The following is a 26,381-nucleotide window of genomic DNA, read 5'->3' on the forward strand; positions in this document are numbered from 1 at the left end:
GCTAACCACCTCAATCTCTCCTATCTTTTCTATGGGGAGATCTCTACACATACGTGTACCACTTAATACGACCGTGGAAGGGACCAGTGGAAGTGGTGGGAAAATAGGGCATATCTATTACAAACTGGGAGGGGTTTAGAGAGGGGTGAGGAGGGGTTTAGGGAGAGACATGTGAGTACAAACACTTACCCACAAAGGAGTAAGCCTATTGATATTCAAAAATGATACTTCTACAGTTAGTACAGCCCAAATGGCACAAAAACAGCCATAAATGTACTCCAGCCCAGCCTACAAGTCAGCCTCTCACAGATACACACTCCCATAGTAAATTATGGTGGAAAGGGACTTAAAAAAGAACCGTCGTAGGAAATAATATAATTGATTTTGACTTTTAAATATATATTTAATTTGTTGTTAAAAATTCTAATTAAATAAAACATAAATATTATTTTATTATAACATAGTTTAATAACCTTTTTTACCTGAAAAGAATGCAACAAAAAAATGTATATTATTTTAAATTAATACTTATTGTTTTTAATATATATTAAAACAATTAATACAATTTAACATAATTTAATTAAATAAATATGTAATTCATATTTTCCTTAATACTGTTCTAGCATTTTTTATTTTATTATTTAATTAAATAAATGTATACAATTATTTACATTGAAATCTAACATAAAAATATTTTTACAATTTTTTTAAACTTTATTAATCTTTTTACATTTTCCCTACACCATACCGTGATCTCTGTCCTGGTGGTGGAGACCTCCACATACATGTGGAAAATTAAAAGTAGTAACTTTACGCTTGTACTCATGCTGCAGTCTCCCTGCTCCACAACCTGGGATTCTCCATAAATTTCACCAAGTCTCTCCTCTAACCCCTACAGTTCCATCCCTTTCTAGGGTCAGTCCTAAATGCACTAATAGGCAAAGCCTACCGCAACCAACAGAGCATACTGGCATTTCAGCAGCGGCTGCCTTTTTATCAGCAGAATCTTCAACTTACGATCATTATCATAATGCGCCCAATAGGGGTGATCCATTACCATAGTGTCCCATTCCAGGCTCTACATGTGCCTCTTGCAGGAGTGCCTCTTGGTGCAATGGCCACAAGCAGAGGGTTACTGGGAAGATCTGGTGTTGGTAAAGACTGGCGCTCACCACTGTCTGCAGTGGTGGAACAGCAGCAGGGCAGGCCTTTCTCAGACCTGCAGGTCCTACAGGTGACCATTACCACAGAAGCCTCTCTCACACGCTGGGGATGGGGTGCATCTAGACGATATTACAATACAGAGGGTGTGAACCCATCAATACCCGGGGCACCACATCAACTACCTCAAGCTGCTGGCCATACACGTAGCTCTGCAAGCCTTCTTTTATGTAATTCAGGGCATAGTAGTCCTCACGGCACTAGAAGCAAGGCAGCATGCATCCGCCCCTTCTGTCAGCACTAGTGCAACAGATCTGGCACTGTGCCATTGGACACCACTTACAAGTTTTGTCAGAGTACCTATCGGGGGTGGACAATGACACTGCGGATCAGCCTAGCAGGATGCATCAACAAATCCATGAGTGGGAACTCCACCTGCAATTCCTACTCACTTACTTCGAGAATTGAAGCACCCCACAGATAGACTTATTTGCCACCCAACAACTAAAAATACGTAAACTTTGCCATATAAGTACCCACACCAACAGTCCATGGGCAATGCTCTATAAATGAATTGGTCAAGGATATTGGCCTATGTTTTTCCTCCTCTCCCACTCCTTCTATACTTGGTAGGAAGATGTAGCAAGCATTCCTCATACTCATCCTCATGGATCTCACTTGGGCTAGACAGACTTGGTACTCAATGCTCTTTGAGCTGTCCATTAGCCCCAACAACAAGCTCCTGAACAGACTGAACCTTCTCACACAAAACCAAGGTCAGACCAGGCACCCAGACACTAGACAGCTCAACCTAGCAATCCGGTATTTGAGGCCTTACACTTTGGCTGTCTTCATACCCCTCAGGAATGCATGACTATCCCGCAGGAAGCCCACTGTCCTAATACATGGGCTTGTTATGCTGCATAGTGGGAACGTTTTGTTAACTATTGCATTCTCAAGCACCCGGATCCTCCAAAGTCAGATGTCCAGGACAGCATTTTTTACCTCTAACACCTACAAATGTGAAGCCTTGCCTACACTTCCATATGGCTACACCAAGACCCTATTGCCTCCTAAATGTAAAACAGGGAACATTCTTCTTTATTTAGGATTCCTTTCATCAAAGTATTCATCAAGGGCCTCAAGAGGATCATACCTCCCACATTGCCCCCTGCACCCTACGTGGGACCTTAATATAGTCCTCTCCAGGCTTATGGGTCCCTTCTGTGTACCCCTGCAGTCCTGCACTTTACTGTTCCTCTTGTGGAAGGAAGTTTTCCTCATGGCCATTTTGTCCCTCAGATGCATCAGCGAGCTGCAGGCACTTACAGTGCAAACGCCTTTCATTCAGGTCTTAAAGGACAGGGATGTTCCCAGAACTGATCCTAGGTTTGTCTCCATGTTAGTACCTCCTTTCCACCTCAATCAGACTACAGCACTACCATTCGTCTTTCTGCAGCCAGACTCTGTAGCGGAGAGACCCCATGATACCCTAGACATTAAAAGAGCTCTCATGTACTATACTGACACGATCAAGCCCTTGCACAAGCTCTTTGTAACCTTTGCAGAACTCCATAAGGGCCATCCCATCTCAAAGGCTAGCACAGCTGGGTGGGTAGTCAAGTGTATACAGACCTTGAAGCACCAAGCTAAAAGGACCCTGCCTCTTCCACCCAGGGAACACGCCACCCATAATAGAAAGTGCACCCATGGCCTTTTTAGGTAATATCCCACCAGATGACATAGGTAAAGTGGACCCTTGGTCAACCCACACACCTCTATCAAGCACTGTTATGTGAACATAGTTACCCACAAGCAGGCTATGGTTGGCCAGACAGGATTAAGAATTTTGTTTCAGACATCTGCACTACCCACATGCTAACCACCAATTATAGAGGGTGCAGCTTTAAAATCTTTGCAGAGCATGTGTATCTTTGGCCACTCATTTTACAAACGGAAAGTGCTACTTACACTGTACGCATCTGTTTGTAGCATGTAGTGCTGTAGATATTCACGTGCCCACCATCCTCCATGGAAGCCCATGTTAACTGCAGATATCTTCTAATAATACCTGTTAAAAGCTCAAATTGCACATGTAAAAGAAGCTTCGCTCACTCGCCGCTGCATACATGCTCTCATCCACTAAGGGGGAAGTCACAGTGCTTCTGGTGACTTCAAAGGTTTTTTTGAAGATAAAAGTCCTCCAAACTTCCAAGCCCTACACTAGATGGCCGGATTATGCAGAGCACGTGAATCAAAAGCATTACATGCTACCATCAAATGCTTCCAGGCTAAGTAACATGTTCCTTATATATAACATTGCCGGGATTGAGAATGTATCTAAATTAATTTGAAAAATTCTCACACATTGTTAAAGGTATAGAATTGTTCAAATTCAATTGATATATGTAACAGCTTTTGGAGACAGTAGGCCCAGTGTATGAAAATAGTCTTATTTTTCACTGGTATAAATTGTAAAAGCATCTGATTGTCAGCTACTTCTATTTGTGGTATTAAAAAAAATGCCTCCTGAGGAACAACCAACAACATATGATATTCATGAAAAAAAATTGTAACTCTTGTTGTCCTGGCACTACCAGTGATTTATTTTATTGTATTTCATCTACAAATATTTGTTCCTAATATGTTGTTTTCTCCTAAATACCCCCTGTGAATTTTGAGTGATTAGTGTGCTTTCTCACACTTCGTCAACCCTTCCACTATGGACATTCAAGTGTAATGTAGGTGTGCTGAATATTGTATTTACAAATGATTATGAATACCCACCAAGTTATATCTGTGTGATGGGTGTTCGCCACAGTAGCACAGGATTTCTCTGCCCACTGCTCTTAACCCCCTCCACCCTTTGTATGTGCACCAGTGTGATTAGGATAAATGTGGGTAAGTTAAGCACATGTGCAAGTTACACATCCATATTTCACTGACCTATGCTTTTTCCTACACCTCCGTCATTACGGTGTAACTTAGGGAGGGGTAAAATACATATTTATTGTGGCGAAATACTATTCAAAGCTGTGAAAAAACATCATAAATAAGGGTTCGTTTTACACGAATGTCAAAGATATTTTTTTACATTTACATTTTTAATCCAACAACATGACAAGCTTCAGAAATGGCAGAAGTTTCCAATTAGATATGCAAGTGGCAATCAAGAATCCAATTTAAATGGCTTTTTCTTTCTTTATCCATGCATTTTTATAGAAAAAATAGGGAAGCAGTTGCCACCTGAGTTAAATCATGTTGTTTAAAAAAAAAAACGAAATTATATTGTAAAAAGTGCATATATCATGAATGTACATACATCATTAATGTTATTTTTGTTTCTTTTACTCTTCTACAATACTTCAACATTCATACTTTCTGTCACAGTGCTGGGTTGTCATGACTTGTTATGTGTGTATCCATGCAAACAAGTGTACAAACATTTATGATGAAATAGAAGGTCCACTTTTCAATGCACGTTTAGCCATTGCAATAACTAAGGGACCTATTACGATGGCGGGCGGACTTTGTCCGCCCACCACCGTACCAGGAAACTGGACCGGCCACCACAGGTGCGGCTGTCCCGCCATGGGAATTAGGATGCCTCCGCCACCGTGGTGGTGGCATCCCGCATATATTGCATTGTGGCGGGCGGTGCTGTAAGCAGCACCCGCCACAATGCAATATATGCATGTCGTGCTTTTGCATGCACAACGTGGCAGGCACCGCGCGGTGCTTGCCACATTGTGCTTGCAAATGGAGGGGGTACCATGGGTACCCCAAAGTGCGCCCCCAACCCCGTCTGCCGGGGTCCCCTCCGCCATCGTAATTTGACGGGGGGGAAATGGTAGGCGGGCGGTGGAAAATGGCAGGCAGATCGCCACTGCCAGACGGGTGGTGGCGATCCGCCCGCCATCCTAATAGACCCCTAAGTTTCGGGGATTCAATACCATTTACCACAGAAACCCACTGGCGCATATCTGAAATAAAGGATTTATGTGAATTTGAATTCTGCAACTTAATATTACTTGTATAGCTAGAAAAAATAAATATAACTCTGGACTGTAATGCTCAGGTCCCGAAGCAGAACAGGACTTTAAAATATTCCTCTCCTGACAGCCATTTCCATAATATTTGGAGTATATTCAGAGATTTTTGGAAATAGCTGAATGGAACATGGTTTCTGGTCATTATCATAAGTCTTTACAAACAGCAAATAGCTGCAGAATGAATTCCTGATAATTACAGAGAGCTGTGAGATAGTAACCAAAAAATGTTATCATGCTCCATAGGGAAAAAATGCTTGGTAACCCAGTTACTAGACGTTTTCTGTGCTCCAGATTAATATTTTGATAGCTAAAATCTCTCTTTTACCTTCCCTAATTATATCCCAGGTAAGTCTGTCAATGCTGAAAAGATGTGGCTTTCTTTTGTAAAAGAGGAAGGTAAAGTTATATTAAATAATGTTCAATAAAAATAAATAAGCAAACGTGTCTTCCAATGGAATAAGTACAAAGTGCCTGATTAGATTACTGTTATGACTAGATTTAATTTGAAGCTTGGGCGTTTTGCTTCACAGTTTAGGCGGGAAATGCAATAAAAAGCAATGCAAATTGCAGTTATCAATCAGAGGTTTTTGGCATCATTGAAATTGATTTGAGGATCAATATCTGGGTCTAGGGAGGGTTTAAAGATGTATAATTTGCAGAACTGCTATATCCTGAAAAAACACATTCCGGAAGCAGGAACCTGTACTTTTATGGTTTGAAAATAAATATGCATCAACATACCAGTAGAGTCTCTTTAAATATTGTATATGGCCTAATAGACCAATCCTTCAAACAATTACACACACTTTGGAATACATTGTTACAAAAGTATTACAAAATTGTTCTGAGCTATACTTTTTATGTCAATGGTTGGGTCATATTTTCTTAATATTTCTCTTTAAATTGTGTGCAAGATAATGCCAGCAGTTAAGGAGTTATTCATATAGGTATATCTTCTTTTTTATTAAACCTCGGATTCTCCAAACATTAAGACTTTAACCTTACATACGTTTTACTCTTTCATAGAATAAGATCACATAAAACAAGTCTTATTATGTTATCCATATTCCAGTACTAGTCTCAGTTTACTAAATTGATAAGTATAAAAAAATCTGTATGATACAATTACAGTTTTGTCTTCTGCTTTCTTGCCCATCTCATGCTTCCGGTGTTTGATTTAGCATTTTTGAATGAGGTAGACTGGACCTCCTTCAGCGACGGATGTGCTTCACTCTGTTATTTCTCCGCTTCTTTAGGTCCCATCTACATTATTACAGAATATTGTCGCTACGGGGACCTCGTGGACTATCTACACCGAAACAAGCACAGCTTCCTGCACCATTGCATGGAAAAGGGACGAACAGATACTGGAGTCAGTGACTCGAGTGGTGGCCAAGTGCAGAGGTATAATAATAATAATCCATATTTGTAAAGTGCGAACATATCACCCCTTAAGGTTTCAAGGTGCTGGTGGCCGTAGGAAGATTCAGTGAGCTATTGCCCAGAGTCACATGATGCTGAGCTGCCGCCCACACCGGGATCAAACCATGAGCCCCGCGGTACAGAGTCAGCTGCTCTGGCTGCTGTGCCACACCTCTCCCAGCGCCACAGCTCTCCTACGGACTCTTCTGTCACTTTACATGGATGGGGTACTGATGGCAGTGGTAGACACTGATGTGATGAGTTTACAACATGGGGCTAAATTTGGCATTTTACTATTAACCTAACATGGTTTTCTATTCGGTAGTATGTTTGCCTAAACTATCCCAGCATATATGCAGTTGGGCAGAGCTCAACTCTTATCTTATTTTAGAAAAATGTTTGAAAAATCCTCTTTCAATTATTTTTTTTAAACCTTGCATCTGTTACACACTTAGCATGTTCCCTTGTTGTAAAGCATGCTGCGACAGAGAACACAGCGTTACTTTGTAAATTAAATTTAGTATGACTGGACATCAGGGGTGGTGTATCATCCAGAAATCATTTGCTATGAATCATCTGCAATACTGAAAGCTATTCAGAAGGATATCACCATGGTAGTGTTAAAGCTTCCTTCATGGGGTGCAAAGGGGCACTTATACAGTGATTTATTGGACTAGTCACAGTGAACGGTATTTCCAGATCACAAATAAGAAAGAGAATGCTAAACCCCTCCTTAATTTTCTAGTGGCCATCCCTAAAGGGAATCATTGAGTTACTACATTTGATGAGTTTAAAAGACCTGATGCACATAAAAGTAATAAATGAAAGATATATAGCTTACAGCTGTAAGTATTTTTGACTGTGTCTTGATTTATAAAATTCCTAGGGATTCAGTAGGAAAATCAATTTGTTTTAATAGATTTCCTTTTGTTTCTTTTAAGTCTTTTTCTCCGGTCATAAAATTAGAAAAAACATTAATCTGCAATATGTTTCTTCACCTCGAAAACATTTTTTTGTGTGAATAAATCTATTCCTCACATCCCTTCAATAATTGTTGTTTTTAGGTACTTCCCAACTTTTTTTACACCACTTGCAACTACTTTTTTTAGAGGTAGGTTTACAAGCCCACTGAGAGCAGGAAGGTTAATGAAATTGTGAGTAACTGTCGCTACCTTGTGGATGATAACTCCACTCAAAGTGCTCACATCTAAGACATTCACTTGTGAAAAATCTGCACTTAGTGTGCATTTTCAAGTCATTTCCCCACAAAAAAATTCATACATCCTGATTTTGTGAGTCAGGAGCTTGGCTTTCTGAATAGTTTTGGTGCTTGTATGGTGCACATCTGTGCACAAATTTGTGTGGTGAAACTTACTAGACTTGCAAGGCCATTAGGAGAGGAAGAGACGGGGTGGAATGCATAGAAACAATTCTAAGCAGCAGAAAAGGGATACTGTGTTGTCATTGTACTCATGACTGATGAGGCCTGACCTGGAGTACCGTGACCACTGCTGGAACCCTCAGCTCCAGTAGTGCACAGTTTTTAAATGGCCTCATCTTTCAGAAAGATAAAGATAGCCTGGGAAGAGTCAGAGTACAATGACGAAAGTGATACATGATTTAAAATCACGAGACCTGGAAAAGAGTTAGCATTGGAGACATTAAGGTAAATATTGACATCAGAAAGGGAGAACCTATATTACGTGGGCGAACATTTTCTTTGTAACAGTGTCAGTAAAAATCGTGACATGCTTGAGATCCAGTGGAAAAGGGTAAGAAGTGACTAGGCAACAAATAAATGTCAACAACTTGCCTATCAGCCTTAAAAATAGATATTTCTTTTGCACAGATACATTCTCTGCTAAAGTAGAAGTATCTGTCTCCTAATACCTTACCCGGTCCATCCTCTATGCAGAGGTAGATATGCAGGGTAACCACAATCTGTTGATTCCAGCATCTAGAATGGTCCTTAATGCCCAAGTTTCTAAAAGTCCCATCCCCAACAAATGGAAGCCTTCAGATTTGGCCACCTGCTGATAAGACAAGATACACGCCTTAAAAGCTTGTTAAAAATAGGAAAAATACAAAAGAACACTTCCTAAAATGCTCATGGCTGTGAGGCCTAAGCTTGAGTAACCCTAAGAGGAAGTGTTCTTCAGAAGAATGCAAGTTGAGCAGTTCAGACGTGCAGGTTTTAAGAGAAGTGAAAAAATGGTGCTATTCTTATGCAATACAATCAAAAACAAAAGAAAACAACATAATTGATGCCAAATAGTGTAAAAGAAACTGGTTCGCATGACAGTAGTGTCTGTTTGGACTAAAATTATGCAAATAAACACACTTTTGACAGATTCAGAACATTTTAATATTCAGATTTTCCTATAGCTCTTAATAATGGGGCGCACCCTTTTCTAAGGCGTTCCAGTTATGGCATGACAGCTGTGAGCACAGTGCTCAGCGATGCACTCATGCTCCTCACGCACCCAAATCAAGATTCCTGGTTCCAGAAATCACAAGTTAGTTATCAGGTGGCACCTTCGTCGCACTTCCGCGGTCAGCCATCCATCCTTCTATTGCGGTGGTCTGTATTGTGCTTGCCATGTCTTGTGCAGAATGCTAATGCCATCATGCTTCTATTGCAGCCTGAACTCGGTCTCTGTGGAAAGCGATGGTGGCTACATGGACATGTGCAAAGATGACCTGAACTATGTCCCCATGATTAATATGAAGGGAGAGATAAAGTATGCTGACATTGAACCCTCCAACTACGGCACAACATACGAGCTGGACAGCTACTCACCATCGGGTAACGTGTGCATGAATGACTCGGATGCCCTCTTTGCCTGTGTCAATATCTTAGTCTCTCATTAAATCCCTTTTGAACTTTGCAGCTCCTGAGAGGACCGATAATACCCTCCTGATCAACGAATCCCCCATCCTGAGCTTCTGGGACCTTGTTGGGTTCAGCTACCAGGTAGCCAATGGAATGGAGTTCCTCGCTTCCAAAAATGTAAGTGCACACTGTTACCATTTTATGTTTCACGTCACAGGAATTGTTTGTATGTAAATTTGGAGAACAAACCTGGTGGAATTGGTTCTAGTGACTTTCTGTCCAAATGGGTTCCTCATACTTTTTACCAATGATCAACCGCTCCTGGTGGATCCCTTCTTTGTCAAACATGCTTGTTTTCCCAGTTGTGAGGTTGCTGCACCCTGTTTCTTGCCTTTCTTTACTATTAAACAGCACCCCTTCATTGAACTATCCTTTTTGTTTTTTTCCGTAAGGTTTCTTCCTATGCCTTCCCATACCCATTTCCCCATTTTTCTTCTACTTCCCTTCCCTTCTGTTTTGTTTTTATTGCTGTGACCCTATTTGGTCGCATCCATTCTTCCTCCACTTCCCCATACACCATCTGATACCTGCTCGCAACTGATAAATTCCAAACCTGGCATTGTCAGATTTTAATAAGTGCAATACTGAATGCGCCCCTCTGAGACCCTCATAATCACAGCCTATTATTCAAACATTACAAAAGAGACACATTACATACGCTCTAACACATTAACTTCTAATGTAAAATGTGAAAGGGAAAGAGAGGCTCATCTGGTGTCTGAATTACAAAATGTGAAAACAGAAAATCTGGTATCAGTCCACTTCATGAAATTGTGTGATCCTAGGCAATAGGTTAATTTCACCGTTAAAATATACGAGTTTTGAATGTGTGCTGTACAAAATATTCTCTTGTGTTTTATTTAATAAACTATAATGTTCCAATTATATAACCAAGGCTGCACACACGGTGCACCTGACAAATGCCTTGCCTCTTGGTTCTCTGATGGCGTTGTTTTCAGAATGGGGGAGGCATGAATGCTTCCAAGATCGTGTTTGAAAACTATCACTGCTAATAAATGCCTCTCAATGCAGTGATACAATCGGATCTACTAAGGTAAAATGCTCATGCATGTTCATAAAACACACTTATTTGAAGTTTGCAGAGAACTTATCATGTTTTTACATGTTTAGTGCAAGAAGTCTTTAAAACTAAAGGTGTTCCTAAAGATAAGTTGCCTTGAACACCTTCTTTTCTTCTTTACCCTTACTTTAGTTAACATGTAAATAAAGTATGCCTGTTTGTTTCACAGCTTTCTGAATTCCCCTGCTCTGTCAAGTGAACAACAGCCCAGTGCTGCTGTTCACCAGTGGGGCACAATTAAAGGTCAGGGTAGGGCCGCATGCGGCCCACAGGCCGTACTATTAGTATCCCTGTTCTAGCAGGGGTGAGAGATCCTCCTTTGGGGCAGGTCTGGGAATGGAATACCAGGTTCTTGTTATAGTCCTTGAATGAAAGGGCTCTATGGGAAAGAAGGTGGGTTCTATGTCCATATTGTATTTATAAGGCAATGGTGCACAATATACTCATTTCAGTAGAATATGCATTCATTTATTTGAGATGTTATGTGCAGCACTACACATGTGTAAGGCCACTTCAGCGTGCTTACATTTATACGTAAGTGTGTTCATTTTTAAGGGACGATATAAGTATCATGCAGTATTATTGTGAATAAAGTACAGTATTGTTATAGTCAGAACAATCTCTAGTACAATGTTTGTGTCAAGGGGAGGTCGGTCAATGGTGGAGATAATCATGTCATGTTCTGAACATAAATATGTTATTTATCATGCGGCCTGTGCCACAATAGATGCCAAGTGCCAATTTGTCCCCTTCTCCTTAAAAAATGTGATATGTTTCTGGGGTTAGGGTTAGGCCCAGGCAAAATTTCTGTTATGCCGACATAATATTACAGAACTTTGGTAATTTTGCATTATGCTTGTTTCGCAAAAGTCCCAGAATTAAGCTTTTAGACCACGTTGCGTGATTATGCCCTGTTTGCAGCAGAAATTTCACAGACGGAAAGATGAGGCGAGCGGTCTCTCCTGAGACCGCTAGGAGGGGTCGAAACCTCTTCTCTAGTCCTGGGATTCCATTTCGGAAATCAACGCTTTCCCAAAGTTGTGATCTTGGTTAATTTGAAGCAAGTGATGCAGCTCACCTGAAAACATTGGTTTGTGAAAAGAAAAGTCCAGAATTGGTTATGTATAACCTTAGGAAGGGGAATCTCCATGTACACTGGTAATTATCCCTGACTAAATTGTGTGGGTAAAGGGTTTCCACCCGATTTCACTTGTGGTACAGAGTTGGACTCTGCCCTGATTCCCCTATTATGGTGAGACTGAGGTTCCTTACTGAAAACAGATCCCACTAGGGACAGCATGGTGGCATGTTGGCGCTAAATAAGACACTAATATAATTAAAATGAATACACAGTGGAAGATGATGGAGGGCTCTGTCCCAGATTACAGTGCAATTTTGAAACCACTTGTGAAGAAAAGATGTCTGACTGTGCTTTACTTGAATGAAGCAAGATAATCCCGCGATGGACTGCCCGAGAAATGCTGCCACATCTACTAATAGCAAACGGCCAGAAATGCACCTGAAACACGAGTTCCATGGCATTCAGTGAGCGGATAATCGCTACTGCTGGTGTAATTAATGCTCCAGTGACAGACTGGATAATTGAATTGTTGAATACAGCAATTTGTGCTCATTAGAGACTACCCAGGATTGATGGAAGCTACTCTTAATTACTACAGAACTTGACTGCTCAGTCAAGGAGACCCCCCAGGGACATGGTCATTCACTGCCCCTTGCCTCCTAATTGGCCCTTCCAGCCAGTCATCTATTGGCGCGTGTCAGCGGGGTGTAAATTAGTGGAATTCTTCATATTGATTTGACACAGACATTAAATGAATGTAGTAAAGCATCCATTAAGTCTCGAGCAATCCCCTGGCCAGGGAAAGGAAGTGTTTGCTCTGTAAAACATAAGAGAATGTGGTAAACCAGAGCTAGTTAATGGCCAACTGGTAGAACATGCCAACTGATCCATGTCATATCCAGGCACCAGCCACACATATCCCACACTCTTAAGCTGACTAGGGTAAGAAGTCTGGCATGCCAGACTGTGACATCATTACATTGGCATGCAGTACTCTTGAAAAATAAAGTATTTTCTCCAATTATCAAGACTGCATATATTTTATGGGAAACGAGAGTGTTTCCCAAAATTCTAGTTGCTCTGAAAGTCTGGTATGGCTGGGGCAGAGTCGGTAAGATGTGACTGAAAGATGTAACGGACTGTTCCAGCCCCACTGACCTTTCAGAGTCATGGGCAAATGACTCCAACACAGTCTTTCAGGGGAACCAGATGCAGATGGTCAGAATATTTTAGTGTATTACCACATGCGAGTTAGTCCACAAGGACACTGCTTACAGGGCCTGCTGTTCACAGCATGCAAGCACCCCACAGACTATTCTAGTGCCTGCATGTGGAACATGATGTCCTCATCTGAAATCAGTATTTCTGCATCTGCTTAAAGAATGTGGTTCTGGACAACAAGGGTAGATCTGCAGGTAGAAACCTGGGGGTCCTTCGTGGTGTGATCAAGGGAACGAAGACTTGATTAGCGGGGGAGCTTCCCCAAGCTCTCTGCGGTCTTAGAACGTGACACGCGTAAGAAGTGATATAATTAATAAAAGTTGTGACATGATTGGCAGATGGAGTACCATGAGGGGCTGACAGGGGGGATGTGGCTGGCAAGCAGGTAGCCTTTAGGTTGTGCCCATGATGTGAATGTCAGGGTAGTGAACAGCAATGAATGGCATGCACAATACTTCGAATGGTTCACTAATGCTTGCTCTTCATTTTGTAGTGCGTTCACCGGGACCTGGCTGCAAGGAATGTCTTGATTTGTGATGGAAAACTGGTGAAGATTTGTGATTTTGGCCTGGCAAGAGACATCATGAGGGACTCCAACTACATTTCAAAGGGCAGCGTAAGTGTTAATGATCTTTCTGTTATCTTCAGCTCATCAGCCCAGTTACCTCCAGTACTGTTCCTTTAATTTTCATTGGCACAGAAAGGATGAACACTACATCTTCACTGCACTACCATTTAAGCCCCGTATTTTCAGAGTTTCTTCTAAAGTACAGACAAAAGATAACTCTGGCTCTGGAAGGCATTTTATGGAAAAGTAGGGACCCTTGATGGACCACAGCCCATAGCATTTCATGAAATGTCCTAAATTTGCTTTTGCAGTTAAACTTTGCAAGGCTCCCATCCTTAGTGGATGTGAGGGGCCAAAACTAAACGATCAAAGTGGGGGTGATACTGGATAGACTAAATATCTGTTTGCCTAGTGAGGACTCTCTAATTTCTAAACTGCTCACAGAGCAAAGGGAAAACCACAGACAGTAACGTGGATGTATATGCTTTTTCTGGTTTCTTTTTCAGTGACTCCTGGCTCTGGATACAAATCGGCAACTCTGTGTCCCTGGCCCTGGCTGCTAATTATCCAATTGTAAATGGAAAAAATTGAAAAATTGAAAAATCCTAAACCCTAAACACTCCCTCAAAAGAACACAGGACACTCCCAATGTAGTAAATGGGTCCATGTAGGTCTGTTTCAGAGTCTTTGTGGTTAAATCCATGGTGAACACAATCAGGCTATCAAAATCCTGGGAGGGCACTTTTAAAACTGTTTTTAACACTACTTAAGGCCCCAACTGATGTTCACTATTTGCAAAGAGAGAACAAGGATTAGAGGTTCAGCACTCACCTTGAGTCCCTTGCTAGGGTCTATCCTTAGGATCTATAGCTCAACTCACAAAGCCTGGTCAACATTTTCTCATGGATGGGCACCCATGGGACCAGCGACTCCCATTTGACCTCAAGGCTTCACAGTTCACATTCATAACTATAATTTAGGGTTTGGTTCCAACCACAACTATAAATTATGATATCGTTCTTATGATATCTTCAGGACAGTCGGCTCCAGCCCGCAGGACGAGGCCCCATACTGGTGGTGGTGTGAAGGCACAGAGCCGCTAGGTTCTTCAGGAACTGGAGCAGATTAATAAGCAGCTTATGGGTGTCAGGTGAGGTAGGGATGGTGCAATCTCACCAATGATGGTCCTTGAAAGAATCTCTGCAGCTCCATGATCTAGACAGTTCTTGCATGTGATTGTTTTCCTCCAGGCCACCTGGGCAGGAGTGATACTGAGGCTCCTAGGCGGTCTTGCTACCTTGACTCATCCCTGTTACAGAGCTCTAATTAGCTTGATCTTCACTGAACAAACGCCACTCTGGGAGGGAGAATTTTTGAGAGAGGTGAGGCATCTGAAGGGTTTCTATAGGTGGAGTAACATAGGCATTGGCCTTCTGGCGGACGTTTGGATAAAGGGGAAAATGATTACATTTGATGTTCTTAAGACAGAGTTCCAAATGCGTATGACTGAACACTTCCGATACCTACAATTGAGACACGCACTTCACTGCCACCTGAAGGAAGGGGACTCCATACCTGAGTATACACCACTTGAAGACAGACTCCTCCTTGACCAAATGGTAGATAGGGCAATATCCCTCACCTACAAAAAGATAATCAACAATACACCTGACTTTCTGGGACCCTTGCGGGCGGACTGGAAATCAGATGTGGGTCTCCTGGAGGACGATGACTGGAGAGAGGCCCTACAGAGACCCAGAGAGATAGCGGTACGAGCGAGATTTAGGTTGATTCAACTTCACATCCTACACAGGTCATACGCCTTGAGGACTGTACTGTGCCAAATGGGCCATTGTGCGTCGGTGCTGTGTATTAGGGGTTGTGGCGAGACAGGAACTTTCTTCCACATGCTGTGGGCCTGCCCCAAGATTCAGAATTTCTGGGCGGGCGTGGCCAGAGTGATGACATCGGTAGGGGGAAGCAGGTCCCACTAGAAGTGAGATGGCATATCCTGGGGGTGACAAGCGAAATTGTATGGCCCAAATGGGCCACAACGTGTCTCGCCCTGGCAGGAGTGGTGGCAAAATGCAACATCGCCCATGCATGGGGCACCAGTACAGTCCCAATGGCGGAGTCGTGGGAAATTTATTTAGATTGGTGCCAACAGGCTGAACAGGCTGTATATCAGAGTAGGGGATGCCCACACAAATGGGGGAAGATATGGGGGGCCTGGGTGGGTTACAGAACCAGACAGTTCCCAGTTTAATAATGGGCTACAGGCATGTTAGAGATTAATGTTGAATGATTGCGACCTATGTCAGACTGGTCGGGTGGGTGGGCTAGTGGGAGGGTTGAATTGTGGTAATATTTTGTACCCATACACACCAAACTCACTCTATGTATACTGTAATGTTTTCTGAAGCATTTGTGTTTTTTTCCCTTTGGTTAATAAAAAGAATCGTTAATTAGCTTGATCTTGAACTGATCTTCAAGCAGCGAGACAGATCCTTTGCTTGTGGGTCACTCCAGCTCATCTTCCCATAGGTAACAGCAGAAAGGGTACCAGGAATCAAGGCCTGTCCCTACCCAAAAAGAGTAATGGCCAGCAGAGGTTTTGCTCAAAGGAATGCTGGGCAGGGCCATCTCCGTCTCCAGATGACCTACAATTGACTAGGTTCAGTGGTAGCCCTGCCAGATGACACACATCTCTGATTAAACTGATATATATTACTACTTTTGCTGCCTCACTGTGAGGTTTAGAGATTACTAAGCAAATGAGAGACACTTGGCTGAAACAAACAGTGGAGTAAATAACCTAACAGTAAGCAGGCTGGCTCTTTTTCCGCAGCTAGGTGACATCCGGGTTATGGCATCATTCATCATGAAGGCTTACCTTTTGATCATTATCCTGAGTGCCATTGCCCTGTGGACTGGAAAGTCATGGGGCCTCAGATATGGAAATGGACGGCCATAGTCAGTAAAAATAAAAGCCTGTGCCTCTGGCCTGGAGTCATGCTGCCTCCACTGTCACTCACCTCATAGCTAAGGATGAAGGTGAGAAGCCACTTTCACTCTAAATCAGGGGTCTTAGAACTGTGGGCATGCCCTCCTGGGTTCATGGCTGTGTGCCTAGTATTGCGCAAATGCCTTTGTAAATTCTTGTAAATGAAGGTGGCCTGGAAGTGATACTTTGCTACATTAGCGAATTTAAACTTTAAAGGCTGTCTTCATTTACATCCAGGGGTTAAAGTGTATAAAAAGAATGGAAACTGTGATTCTGAGCGCTGTGGTGGCGGGGTCAAAGACACGGCTAGGTGGCTAAAAAGAACAACATTTTCTGTAAGTAGTTGTTTTCCCATCGTTAGCCAACTGCATATAAAATAATGCACATAACTTAAATAAAAAATACATGCAAATTAAACTAATTGTTGGGAACACTGTCTTCATATTATGAAACCTCAGTTGGTTAATGTGATCACTGCAGATGTCTGTTTGTGAGATCAGAGAGTCACACAATTGAATCCTGGTTGGTGCAGCGCATTTATAGTGCTATGATATCCCAGCCTGTAACAAAAGCACTGTCAATATGCAAGTCATTATTTAAAAATATACTACACACAGTATACACAGGCCTACTGGAATTATGCGGCACGGGCGTACCAAATTATTTTGCAGGCTTGACTAAATTATGGGGCAACATAAGGCAAAATATGCAGCATTATGCAGCACATTTGTGATAGTATTACTCGATTAGTTTGTCAGTTTTACACATGCTAACACTGGCAAAGGTGTCACCTCATTAGTTTCAGTTTAAACACCCAAATACAGCAAAAGCACTGGAAAGGTGACCATTCAACCTTAGCAATGGGACTCCCAGTACATGACAACATGTGTCACTGCATTTTTAGAAACTTTAGATCCATTAGAAACAACCCTTTATTGTTAAAATCAGCAGAATATTCAGCAGATGATGGATTATGTTGCAAATGTGAAAAATGCATAATTATGCGGAAAATACTGCAGTCGCAAAATCGCAAAATTGCAAAATTCCAGTGGACCTAAGTATAAGATAGGCTGCTACAAACATTTAGTGTTTAAAATAAAACAAATGCTTTCAAAGAATACCATTTACCTGTAGGTAATCACATTGCACCTAGTGCAGACATTTTAGAAGTCCGTCAAAGGATGCTTTCCAAAATTCAATACCCTTAGATTACCTCTCAAAAAATTGATCTTTGTCACCATGAATCTTCAAGTGACTCCCTAAATTAATGCTCATACTTGCTTCCAAGCAGCCTTTACATTTGGTAACTAACACATTGCACACGTTTATATTTATTTCAGGTAGCAGGTACCCTAGTGAAAAGGCCTGTTTCTTCTTTAGCTGTTCATCCATGGATAGTGTCCAGAGGGTGTTATATGGAGGCTAATACTTTCGTTCACAAATGGACAGACACAACTTCTTCAGGGAGATGCACTGAGGAAGGTAGAGAGGGATGGGGCTTTTTTTATTGGCCATTACTATCATTAGTGCAGCTGGTGCAGGGGCACTGAGGTAATGCTATGAGTGACCACTACACTGCAGTCTATGGATTGTATACTTTTATACAAAACTTACACAAATCGTCACCGTGAGTATTGGGTTGTTGGTTGAGGAGGGGTGAAACCCCCACTCAAGCAACAGCCACACTTCTTGTCAGGGAGGGCCTCAAAAAGTCACCAAATTAACTATGCTTGACCCTCTGGTAGCCTGGCACAAAAGCAGTCAGGCTTAACTTGACGCAATGAGTAAAGCATTTATGCAGCATACAAACAGTAATACAGTGAAAACACTACACAAGAAAAATCCCACACCAATTTAGAAAAATAGAGTAACATTTAATAAAATATTTAACACCAAAACAACGAAAATCCAATCTGAAGAACCAGAGATATGCAATTTTAAATATTTAAAGTAAGCATAGCACCTAAAAGCACAAAGCACCATTTGTGGTTATCTGGTCATGCAAGACTGAGTGAAAACAAAAGTTCAGACCAACTACGATGGAGCACAGGCCAGATACAGGGACAAGGTTAGTCCTGCTAAAAAAGTTACCTTCTAAAGTCCAGCACAAAGAGTTTCATTTGCCATGGAGAAGGCCCAAAAATTAGGCTGGGCGTCGCGGACAGTCAACACTGTAACACAAACATCCTGTTGTGCATTGTGGATGGTAAATGCTGGAGATTTGTGTTGGTGGTCACCAAGGGCTGTCCATGCTGTAGCGTGAAGTGCACATTTCGAGTTGCCAGTTGTCGCTTGCAGTGCCTCTAGCGTAAAGAGTCAAGTTCACTGCAGCTTTGGTTGGTGTGCGGCACGGGTGGAAAGATCTTGTTGCAAACTGGCCTGTTTTGGTCACAAAACGCCCAAAATGTCATAATTTCTCCTTTTGTTGAAGGAGGGGTTTAACTGATGCCACACCAAGGGTCCAGGACCTGTGATGCACCTCTTGGGAAACAGGAACTCACTCCAGCAGAGGCCAGTAGAGTTCAAGAAGGCCCATCTGCAGGTCCAGTGCAGCAGGTCAACCTGGCAGTTGTAGGGAGTCCTCTGGAGATTGTTGTGTCCCTATAGCTAAGCACGGGTCAGTCAGTTGACCTTTGGAGTCACTTCCAGCTCTGATGAAGGGTGCAGGTACATTCTTCCTTCTCAACTAGCAGGGCAGCCTCAAGCAGAAGGGAGCCTCGCAACCTTCCTCTGTAGTATCCACAGGTCCAGGAGTGTACTGAAGAGTGGGTCTGAGTGTCCTACTTTTATACCTGGTGACCCCCTTGAAGTGGGAGAAGCTTCTGGCGATTTCTACGTAGAGAGGTTTTGGAATTTTCTCCCTCCCTGGCCTGTTCTGAATCAGTCTGGGGGCACAATAGGCTTGTGGGATGTCCTTTGTGTCTGAGCTGGGCCAGTGTCTTTGAAGAGCTAGTGTGGTAGGAGAAAGCTCCACCCGCATCAAGCCAGGATTGCCCCTACACTCTATTGTGATACTGTCTAGGAGGAATACACAAGGGCCAACTGCCAACTACCCTTAGTCATGTGACTTTCTAGTATGACCTGTTAATGCAGATCTGCACCTGATATAGCTTGCTCCATCATGCTACGTTTATATTTCATGTTATCTTAATACAGTGAGTGTATTCATTTACCAGTTGCACTGATACACTGATCAGAGAAAGTATGCTTCAGTTTAAATGTATTTTATTGAAACAGCTAAAGGTAATGGGTGAAACATGTACAACAAGCCAACTTGGTAGAGCCCACAAAGACAAACACATTAAAGTATCTCTTGGCAGTTGTAGCAATCTTTCAATATAAGACCTCTCAGAAATCTTGCAGACAATGCATAAATCTCTGTGATCCAGTTGGACCCTAAAGGGAGAAGGAGACTTAGCCAATGGTCCATATTAATATAAAGCATCCCACAAGTGTAGTGATAGACATCCAAAGTCTTCACTCCGAACTTGGACCCTCCCCCTTTACTCTATAGAGCAGTGGTTCCTAACCTTTTGACTTCATTGGACCCCCACTGAATCATTATTGGAATCCCAGGACCCCCCTCTGAGTCATTATTGGAATCCAGGGACCCGCACTGAATCGTTATTGAAACCTGGGATCCAAGCCTAAACAATTTTGATGATTTGAACCACAAAACAATACACAAAAAAGTGGAAACAAGCATTCATAAAACAAGTACAGGAATGATGAACTATTTTATTTAATTCACAAACAAATTAAAAAAATCAAAATTATAATTTTAATGGGAAGGTAGGCGCTTTTATAAATGTAATTGAGACAACCCATCGTCTCTACTATACTCTGTTTGATGAACTTGAACTGCTTACACAAATGAATCTGAGGATACCAACTTCATTATTAACCTCCAATTCCAAATTCCTTCACATTTACAGAACGTTTTGAAAGTTGAAATTTTACATTTTGCGTCTTTATTCAGATGCACTTTATTAATCTGCTGTTACCATTTTACTTTTCTCAACCTTCGCCATCCCCCTGAGTGGGCATTGCAGACCCTTAGGGGTCCCTGGTCCACAGGTTAAGGAGCACTGCTATAGAGAAAATCCCTATCTGTACCCGCATGTACAAAAATATACTTCTTGCCCAGTTGATCCACCTAAAGGTTTTTAGGGTAATGAAGCAAAAGCTTTTTAGAGTATTGAAGCAAAGTGTTAATACCCACTAAGACCAGTTTCTTCCTAACTACCAACGGGGCCCTCTACGTACTCAAGCATCTGGGTGCAAGATAGGAAACAACAGAACGAGTGCACCTGCATATGTTACCCTCTTTCACCGGATTGCTTCTTGCAGGATACGCTCTTCAGCTCGGCTGATCTGAATATAAAATTCACTGACCCCTCCCAATACACTGTCAGTCTCAGTATTGGACCTTCTTTTGTGAATCCTATACCATAAAAGCAGTGGGGAGCAATTAGAATCTTTCTGCAGACCAACCAGACTAAGTGTAATACCCTCCATTGATCATCCACGAAGTACATTTTAGGAATACCTCGGGCACTCACTTGGGTGCTTAGTGGTTTTCAACTTTGGTGTCAAACTGCAGCACACTTTCCACGACACAAAGCTCAAATGTTCTTGTTCTTTCAGAGACGAGTTCAGCATCAGTCTACCTTGTACCAGTACACTGAAGTGGGCGCCACATTTCCCTACCCAAGCACATCATCTAAATTCACGAGAGCCATCTCCACCCCATCGGCATATCACCAAAGGCAAATGCCTTGTTTTCACATACGAGGAGTGGAGCTTGAAAAACTCATCATCAGCATCCTTCTTCCATCTGGTCACCTTCATTCCTAGGTCACAGAGCAGTAAGGCCACCTTAAATTTTCGTAAATTTAGAAGTCGTCTAGAAGAGCACAGCAGGAGAGTTACAGGCCCAGCATTGTATCGCTCTAAAAGTTCCAACAATTAGTAGTGCAGGGCTTCAGACCTCCATCATCGGAGAGCTGCCGTTAATTCACATCTGTGATCATATCCCTGAGGAATGTGGAAAACCTTGCTCTGCTGGCTCTTTCTCCACTCCACTATGTCCTGGCGCAGGCAAGGGCCTCCATGGCACAGGTTTCACTGCAGCACTTTGTTCATCATGCACTCACATCCTGCCCAACCATCGACTCTTCCAGTGTTCCCTGGCAAATAACAGCTGTGAAGAGTATTCTTTCAGTTCTGTGGGCCTTCACATTTGGGCCAGTCAGACAGTAGACCAATAAACTATGTAATCTGCATCTCAAGAGCTTTTCTTCGTCAAAGTCAGACTTCATAATCTGCCGTTCTTACTCTCAGGATTCAATGACTCCTGGGACCATTATTCCCAAACAGGGTAAACAGGCCAAAAAAGACGAGAGCTGACATCCGGAACCTAAGAAGAAAGACACCATCTCAGTCACCGTCAAGCTCTGCCCACCAGAATCGAGTTTTTGTAAAGCTGTGTATCTCAGCCGTAGAAGCTCAGTACAATGGCTAAAAATCAGCTGTAGTCCTTTCAACTCTTTACTCTGTGCAAAAGCGTATTTGAGCTTTTTTCTCTGTCCTTCGCTACCAGGCAAAATGGCCCAGGGCCATGGGATCCTTGCCCACCCCCACTTCTCACTCCAAGAATACTCCTGGCAGTCTTACAACTATCTGTCCGGACTCAGAGCTGAACTTCAAGCCAAACACAATCCTTCTCAGACCTTTATTTTGGCAGCTCTTGCATAACTCAGCTTATGGCTGACTGTGGACAGCTCTTGCAACAAAACACACTAATCTGGACCACACAAAAAATAAGAGTCCTTGGTGGGATGCCATACAGCAGTTTCATCTGAGCACTCAGTGTATGCAAGGGTCAAGGCCAGACAAATAGCTGTATCCTTTTAATAAGACGCATCAGTTTAAAGTTGCTAGCAAAAAGTGGGCTGTTTGTACCACCCCGCACCTTGGATTAATCACCAGGGTCACATGTCTGATGAAGTGACAATGAACCGTACCTTCATATAAGTATGGTAATCACTGGCAGATATGTCCTGTAGGAGTTTTAGGAGCGTTTGTAAATTATCTATAGAGGATACTAATATCCAGGCTCTGTCAACCCCCATCCTCTGGAACCTAGGTCTGATCGAAGGGGGCGTGCATGGGTAGTAGGGTATAATTTGTGAGGTGAGAAGCAGGGCTTCCACGACCATTACCCGCCCAGACTACTCCAAATTGATGCACTTCTGTAAAATTCATACATATTCACATATTAACTAAGGGGCATATTATCAAGGAGGCGATATAAAATTAGCGCCGCTTTTGCGTCCGTTTTCGGACGAAAAGCGGCAATAGTTTTATCGCCTTATCAGCAAGGTCACGCTATCGCGTGAATCCTTGCATTAGCTCCCTTTCTAATGAGATGCAAAGTAGGCGTTCCGTCCCTAAATAACTGGAGAAAAGTCGCTAACCGACATTCCTCCAATTATCAATGGGCACGCTAACAGGCATAGCGATAAGAAAAGTAGCGCTAACCTTGGTTATCGCTACTTTCCTTACGCCTGCTTTTAGTTTGACTTAGCCATTATATCCAATGTAAGGTGGATATCATTGCTAAGTCTGCCCTGCCCTATCAACAAACTATCGCCAAACTTCATGAGATTATCGCTGGATTTCCAGCGATAATCTCACATTTGGCAGTTAGCTCTTGGAATTTTATCACTTTTGAGATAAGCGTTGCTAATACCACGCTATCTCAGCGATAAAATTTCACGTTACCCGGCGATAACTATCCTAGCGCTAAGTGCACTTAGCGATAATTATCGCCGGTCCTTGATGATATGCCCCTAAATCTTTAGTCTGCCCCTGACTCGCAAATAATTGTGTAGTCCACGCACAACACAGAAAAACAAATAAGAACATATTTCTGGAGTGTGTGTCCGTTTCTGCCTGGACCATACCCAGGACATGGTACTGTCTGCAGTAATCTCTCTTCTTCAGGTCCCACTACAACTGCTCCCTATGCCTGATGCTTCCATGGAGCGCTTCTTTGAGACCTTTAGTGCCCAGAGGACAACAAGCTTAAAGCAGTCGTCGGACTGTGGGATTCAATAACACGATTCATACACACGGCCCTGAGACTGACTATAATAAAAGAATGAAAGGGCACGCCTAGATGGTGACCAGGGACCTATTTTTTAGGCCCATATATACTTCTTTTGGACAGGTATTGTTTCTCTTCCTATGGAATCCTATGGAAGGAGGATATCATGGCTAAGTTTGTCTGTCCCTATCAACAAGCTAACGTGAGATTATCGCTGGGTTTCCAGCGATAATCTCACGTTAGCCACTTAGCGTTAGGATTTTTATCGCTATTGAGATAAGTGTTGCTAATAGCACGCTATCTCAGCGATAAAAATCAACGCTACCCGGCGATAATTATCCTAGCGCTAAGTGCGCTTAGCGATAATTATCGCCGGTTGTTGTTGATATGCCCCTTACCTTGTTGGCACACACTGTAATTTCATCCGTTATTACATTCACTGTTTCATTGGCAAATTCAGCAATTTTCTGTTCCATCCAGTGACATGAAAAACATTTTATATCTCTGGATGAATTCTAAATATGAATGACATGTTGCTTTTGGATTCGATTGAAAGGAACCGGGCACGAGATGAAAATGGCTGGAATTATCCCAGTGAGTGTCGCTGATGCTAGGGCTCACTGATGGGTTTCTTGGACAGTGGCCTGAGGGCACACATTACAACCGTCCTAAATTTCATGCATGAATTGTTTTTTGACATTCAGATAAATGATGGTTTTATAGGAAGAACGTGGAAAAACAACTTGATGTTTATTTAATGGAGAAGGCTTGCCAGTTAAGATTCCCGAATTCACTAAAATGGAATTCGATACCACGGTGTGCTCTGCAAACAGGGACCCTTTCCAGAATAGAAACATGAAAAAACAGAAAGAGAAAGCAAATAACACAAAAGCATTAGCCCGCTGTTCTCTGCTCAAACATTCAGAAGCGAAACGTCTCCTGCTGAGTGTAAGATTAGCCACCGCATCATGCTCAGGGCAGACGCATCATAGAAGTCAAGGAGGTGAAGGGACCTCGCCTTAATCTGTGCAGAATCCAGCCTTGGCAGATTACTACAGAAAGGGAGTTCAGGGCTTTGAAGGTCTGCGTCCATTGTCCGGGACCTCAAAAATCCGCTCTGTGTTAAGGCAGACTTCGTGGCATTATTAGAAGGTGTGCGCAGTATTAATGAAGGGAGAATTACTGGTGTAATGGACCATGAAGCATTCAGAGCTTGCAATGGCCGCTGTGTGACCACACACTGACCGGATGATAGGGAATCAGTGGCCTTGTATCCCTAAAAGGCGCATAGGGACCAGTCAATACATGGCTGACATGCGACTGAGTTTGCCGTTCACTGATGTGATTTTGCCACATAATTCTCTTATATATGATTTTGCCGCATAATTGTATTTATGTAGCACTTACTACCCCAGACGAGGCACTGAAGTGCTTTTCGGCGAGTAGCATGCTACTCCGCAACTATAAATATATTAACCATAAGTAATATATACATTTGTTAAGCAACCTATAAGAATATCTATATATTTTAAACCATAAGTAGTATATATGTTTTTTCAAAGAAATGCACATTTCTGAATACATACATGTAATCAAATTATACATAATTCCATACACAGGCATATGCTGTACATTTGTGTTTTGAGTTTGGTGCTCATGTAAGAAAGAACCAACTCTTGAGTTTTTCCTCCCAAGGATAAGATAGTTATCTGTGAATCTTATGTTTACGGGTGAGGAATTCCATAGTTTGGCTGCTTGAACAGAGAAAGAAGTACCACCTGTGTTTTTGTTTCTTGCAAGCTGGGATTTTGAGGCGCGGTGATTTTATTCCTGATGAAAAGCGGTCCTGTTCCATGTATTGGTTCATGGGTAACACAAAGCAGCTTGAAGTTGGATCTTCTTGCAACTGGTAACCAATATAGGACCTTCAAGGCAGGGGAGACGTGGACATGTGGCTTTACATGTAGGAGTGGTCTGGCAGCAGAGTTCTGAATTCATTGTAGTCTTTTCATATTTGATAAAGATTATCCGTGGTAGAGACCATTGGTGTCATCAAGTTTAGACAGTACAAGAGAGTTAGTAGCTTGAACGTTGTGTAGAAATCCTAGGTCAGGGAAGATGCGTTGCAGAGTTTTCATAGTAAAGAAGCTTGATCTTGCTAACTTATTCATTTGGGTAATCATTGATAGCTTGTAGTCCATAGTAATTTCAAGGTTTCTTACTTTATTGGATATTTTAGGAGGTGGTTCCAAATCATCAGGCCAGGCACAATGGGGTCATAATTTTTCTAATCTCCACATGTAAGTATTTCAGTTTTGGACGCATTCAATTTGAGATGGCTCCATGTCATCCACTGATCAACAGCTCTGAGGCAACTGAAGATTGTTGAGTTTCCAATATCTTTAGGGCTTTCCAGTTTAAGTATTTGTATTTCATCTGCGTAGTTATAGCATAAGAGCTCAAATTCATTGATCATTGTCATTAATAACTTTATGTAGATGTTGCATTCGTGAGATGATAGAGCCTTGAAGGATGCCAGCTTTTGTGAAGTAAGGGTTGGTTGAGAAACCAGGAGTATGGATGATATTTGTGCTGTTGTGAAGGAAGGATGTGATCCAGTCAAGTGTAGTCCCCTCTATGCCAGCTTCGTAGAGTCTTTGGATTAAAATGTGATTAACAACTGTGTCGAAGGCAGCTGGAAGGTCCAAGACAAGTAGTGCTGTGACTCGGTTCCGGTAATTGTGATGAGGGCAGATTCTGTGCCTCTTGTTGGACAGAATCCTGTTT

The 26,381-nt window shown here is 42.3% G+C and overlaps 1 protein-coding gene across 1 annotated transcript in view; it reads left to right on the forward strand.

The window, feature by feature from the left end:
• Positions 1-26,381, forward strand: part of PDGFRB (platelet derived growth factor receptor beta) — a 213,585-nt gene that overhangs the window by 160,245 nt on the left and 26,959 nt on the right. Inside the window, exons 16-19 of the mRNA XM_085617731.1 lie at positions 6,470-6,617; positions 9,278-9,441; positions 9,527-9,645; positions 13,405-13,527. Of these exons, the coding sequence (XP_085473857.1) occupies positions 6,470-6,617; positions 9,278-9,441; positions 9,527-9,645; positions 13,405-13,527 (554 nt within the window). The remainder of the gene's footprint in view (positions 1-6,469; positions 6,618-9,277; positions 9,442-9,526; positions 9,646-13,404; positions 13,528-26,381) is intronic.

Source organism: Triturus cristatus, chromosome 7, assembly GCF_964204655.1.
Source record: "Triturus cristatus chromosome 7, aTriCri1.1, whole genome shotgun sequence".
Taxonomy (NCBI): domain Eukaryota; kingdom Metazoa; phylum Chordata; class Amphibia; order Caudata; family Salamandridae; genus Triturus; species Triturus cristatus.